This window comes from Macrobrachium rosenbergii, chromosome 10 (assembly GCF_040412425.1).
Source record: "Macrobrachium rosenbergii isolate ZJJX-2024 chromosome 10, ASM4041242v1, whole genome shotgun sequence".
In the NCBI taxonomy this organism is placed as follows: Eukaryota; Metazoa; Arthropoda; class Malacostraca; order Decapoda; family Palaemonidae; genus Macrobrachium; species Macrobrachium rosenbergii.
In genome coordinates this window covers 739,000-744,207 of record NC_089750.1, presented here as the reverse complement: position 1 = coordinate 744,207, position 5,208 = coordinate 739,000, and the positions used below count along the sequence as shown (strand labels likewise).

General features: G+C 37.0%; 1 protein-coding gene across 1 annotated transcript in view; it reads left to right on the top strand.

Annotated features, from left to right (window-relative positions):
* LOC136842395 (carboxypeptidase N subunit 2-like) overlaps nucleotides 1–3,983 on the top strand; it is a 175,141-nt gene extending 171,158 nt beyond the window's left edge. The window contains exon 2 of the mRNA XM_067109652.1: nucleotides 1–3,983. This exon is cut by the window's left edge and continues 62 nt beyond it. Coding sequence (XP_066965753.1) covers nucleotides 1–2,062 — 2,062 coding nt within the window. The 3' untranslated portion in view covers nucleotides 2,063–3,983.
* The last annotated feature ends 1,225 nt before the right edge of the window (nucleotides 3,984–5,208 follow it).

The window sequence follows — 5,208 nt, the reverse complement described above, 5'->3', positions numbered from 1 at the left end:
GTGCAGATGCTCCCTAGACGAGCGAGGACGTCGGAGCGTGAGGTGTGAAGATGGAGGAATGAGTGACCCTCTCCCGGTCATGAACATGGACGAAGACACTGAGGTCTTAGTGATATCTGCCCCCCATTACAATCCCAACACCCTCACGCTAGGGCCAATCTTCAAAGGTCTCAGACAACTGGAGGAAATCCACATCACCCGCTCCAAGATTCCTGCGTTGGGGGCCCACTCTTTTTGGGGTCTCCACAAGCTCCACGTTCTCAACCTCACGAGGAATCATATCTCTGCTCTGATGGACACGAACTTCAGAGGGGCTGATGCATTGCGACATCTGGACCTGAGTCTGAATCGCATCCAGTCAGCGCCGTCTGCAGTCTTCCGGTATGTGCGCCACATAAGAACTCTATCCCTGGCCAACAACATGGTCCCAGAATTGATGCCAAGAGTCTTCTTTGGCTTGGCAAGACTAGAGAGACTTGACCTTAGTTTTAACCCCCTTGGAGATTTACAACCTGAGAGGTTCACTGACGTCCCTGACCTGAAGCAACTCTACTGCTCAGGTTGTGGTCTAATGTCAATCAGCAGCACCCTACTTCAGACGTTACCAGAGTTGCGTGAGCTTGATCTCAGCAAGAATCGTTTGACGCAGGTACCTCCTGGTATAGCTTCAAACTTCTTACCACATCTGGTTCACTTGAGATTAGATGGAAATCACATATCTTTTATTGAAAGAGGAGCTATATCTGGATCACCCATAACACATCTCCACCTTTCTCACAACAGAATCAGCCGTCTAGAAGTTGGATCTTTCTACAACAGCTCACTGAAGCACTTGGACTTAGCATACAACAGAATAGCCCATTTAGAAAACAATGCTCTTGATGATGTTCTCGACGATTTGCATGAAATAAATCTGTCAGGTAACTCCTTGCATGTTGACCAGTTATTGTCGATCTTGCCAAAAGCTCGTCAAATTCGTCGCCTAGGTCTTGGTGACATGGGACTGACAAGGTTCCCTCCTGAACTAGTGCGGCATTCTCGTCATCTTCACCATTTGAATATATCAGCAAACTATCTAACTTCACTGTCTACAGATGTTTTATATAATGCTCCACATCTTTATTCACTTGACCTATCCTTGAATATGTTTCGGGGGTTAGATGAAATGCTAGTGGCATCTATTAATGCAGCTAGTGAACTGAGAACTCTCCGCTTGGAAGGAAACCCATGGCAGTGTGACACTTGCCATATTCTGCCACTGCTGCGATGGCTTCAAGATGCCCCAGACCAAGAGTCTGGCTGCAGTGAACCAAGGGTCTGGACATGCCTTAAATGTGTGGGGCCCAAGGGGGTAGCTGGTCTTGAACTAGCTATGCTTCCTCATGGGGACCTGCCTGAATGTCCATTTACTACTCCCCCGGCAGCTGCTATTTGGACAACTTGGGTCGAGCCATCCCTGAATGCTATCACAGAGGAACCACAGTTACCGAGAGGGCAACTGACTCGCTCTGAAGATGCAGACATAGGCTGGACACTTGAGAGAATGGTGAAAGAAGAATTGCATTTAGTAATTGTTGCTGGATGTGCCCTTGTCCTCTTGTTGTTAGCCATTATCATCGTTGGTATCGTCTTGTATAACAGGCATTCAGCCTTCTATTACACGTACGAGGATGACCCCGAGAAAAAGGAAAAGCTCATGAAATTCAAAGACAGCAAAAACAACAACAGTCCTGCATCAAAAAAGACGCCTCTGAAGAAGCCCGATGCGACGATTGCAACCATCGACGAGCTAACGGACATTGCGGGCTCTCAGGAAGTGATCGAGGAGGACCAGAAACTAAATAGCATTCCTAATCATAACAGCGTTCTGAACAACACCAACTCAGTCAACCACTCCCCATCCCCAAATCACATTAGCACCCTCAACAACCCACCAGATGTCAGTCGCGTCTCGCCAACCAACAATGGGTTCCACCCTCTCAACCACATGCCCACGAGCAACCCCATTCAAGACCAGTGTATCATACAGGAGAACCAGCAGACTGACAGTGCACCTCTTTAGCAGAGGACCGGCGTCCATAGTGAGCTAATCAAAGAAATGACACTGTGAATGAGAAAAGTGCTTTAATATGTGCATTAACATATTACTGATACAGGTGATGATTATTGCATTTATCACTGATCCGCGATATCTTATGCTTCCTGAACTGGTAGGGCTGTGAAGACTCTGTGAGAGTGAAGACTCTGTGAGAGTGCGTCAGACATTTCGGCCAGAGATGGGGTCTGCCTCAGACTCAGTCTCTGGTTCTCGCCGTTTCGCGTCTAGAACTCATCCATGAGTAAGAGAGTAAAGTGCTCTTAGTGGAAGGGACTCGTGTTCAAGTGACTGAAAAAAAAGTGAAGCTCTAAACCCCCCAGCGTTTAGTGGACAAAGAAATATGTAATATATAAAAACTGCGCCATGAAAGTGTACTGAACGAAACCAAGAGAAAAAAAAAAAACCTTTGTATTATTGTATTTCTGAGAGCACTACTTGATTGTTGAAGGACCTTTTTGTAATATTCATTCGTTCTTGGGACCATAGCGTGTGTTTGTAAGTTGGAGCATATCATCATCTTAACCCAGAGATTGTCTTCCAAACCCCTCCCTGAGTTTATGACTTGATTAAGTCTGGCAAAGCTGGATCAGAAAGCTTAGCTCTGACGGCTTTAATTAAACAGTGCGAAAAGCTTAAGTTTAAACTTTTTTTCCAGTATGATCTAGAGGAGATTATATTGCATGGTGTGGTGGTTATGGTGTTCCTATTGGATGTGTCAACATTCTTTTACGACAAAAAAATATATCTTTTAATTGTTTTCATTTTCTCTTCTCCAAAACAGATATGAATACATATGCACACGATTTCATATGTATTTACAGGTACACGCATTCATATGCATATATATATATTATATGTATATATATATATATATATATATATATATATATATATATATATATATATATATATATATATATATATATATAATCATAAGGAATAAAAGGTACACAATATGGTTTTGAAAAAATTTCCGGATATACAAATCTGTAAATTTTAATAAATACAATTTTGTATACTTGCATAATTTGTTAATCACTACCTTTTATTTCTCATGAATATATATATATATATATATATATATATATATATATATATATATATATATATATATTAATATATATGTATATATGTATGTGTAAATGAAACTATCCTTCTCAGGTTTGAAATCTCTTTTTGAACCACAAAACTTTGCATCAGCAACAGTCTGTTCAACATCTAATTCGACCGGAGGAAAGTCCAAGATGCGAGAAACATCACAAAAATGTGAGAAACATTACCCAGAATCTCAAACCAGATAAAACTGATTTAATATCCTAAACCCACCAAATTTTTTCTGTTTCTGTACCAGAAGAAAGACATTAAAAAGAGTGAGAATGAAAAAAAAAAAAAAACAGTTCTACAACCTTGAGATCATAACATATTTGTTGTACTAGTCAGAGAGTCGTTTTATATATAATGAATTATAAATGTGAGGTAAAAAAAAATATATAAATTAAAATAAAAGCCTTTTTTTCTCCCCGACGTCAGTCTATGATGAGTACGTGTTTCTGACAGTTACGTCCTAAGCCTTTTGACCTGCTAAAAAAAAATAAACAAAAAAAAAAAGGAAAGGCTCTTCGTATATATGAATATATATAGAAAGAAAATATAAATATATATTATATATAATTTTTCACTGTCCATTTTTTCCTCTCGTTCAGATATCGATGTTTCTTTTTCTAAATAATGTACTCTTTCCTCGCTTGAGTTCTCCAGCAGATTCTTTTTTTCCCTTTTACGTGTGTAAATATATATAGAATGTATGTGTGCATAGCTTATTTTGATGCTTATTGTAAATGTACAAATTTTATACTACTCAAAGATAATAAATTCCTTAAACCCAGCGGGACTGTTTTCTTTATTCCTTTTCAAGAGAATATAAAGATAGTTTTCTTTCAAGTACTCAGACTGCAAATCATCATCATTCTCCATTAATATTTTGCTAGACTGAGGATTAACGATAGGTTAATATGTTAAGTTTGATATTAGCAATATCAAATGAAAGGTAAAGCATTTTTATGGAGAGGTGATATTTACTTCAATAATACACCTACAAAACCTTTTTCAATACCACCTATAATAATTTATATTTAATATGGAGATACTTGTGTATTATTTCCAAAAACATATTTTGATAATTTTTAAGCTTGACAAACTTAACAGTTTACTGATAAAAAATATAAAAAATAGCACGTGGATTACTTGCAAAATATGATTGTGTATTAAAAGGAAAAATATCTGACAGATACTCTCACCATCTCTATCTGTTTCCTCAGACCAGACAAAGTTACTTAATGAATCTTAAATAATCAGTAATATATGAGGTGTCTGCTTATCGTCTTGACCTAAAGGAATAGGTCAAGGGAAAATATTTGGTGAACTGAATCATGAAAATAATAGAAGAAAAAAGTTGCAAAATCAGATGAGATATGAAATGAAGGACAAGGATTAGAATTGTTAGCAAATTTAATGTTTGTTAAGTTATTCCGACGTTCGTACATGACATCTGTCATTGATACTATCTTAAAATAACCACAAGAAAATTATTTATAAATATATACGTACACTGGAAAAAGATTAACTGATGTAGATAAACCTGTGAAACATTTTTATCTGTTTATCCTAAAAAAAATGTAAAATAAGAAGGGAAAAAACATCTGATCATATTAGTGAAAAATAAAAAATAAATAAATAAAATAATTTAGGAAAAAACATCTGATCATATTTGTGAAAAATATAAAAAGAAAATAAATGAAATACGTCAGGAGACTATGAAATGATCAGGTTGTTTGACAACATCAAGTCACGGAATAATATTTTCGAAATATACAAAGATTTATAATATTTTATAAAAATACAAAGATTTCATAAGGAAAATAAGGTAGAAGATACATATCCATATCATAAAAGAACAAGTTCCATTAATCACATGACATCACCGTCATACCATTACGAGATTCAGCCCCTACAAACCCCAGTAACAATATATCACGCAAGGCTCCTTTGTTAGAAAAATACAACAGTAAAATTCCATTGTCATGAAACACTACCCATGTCTAAATCTGCTT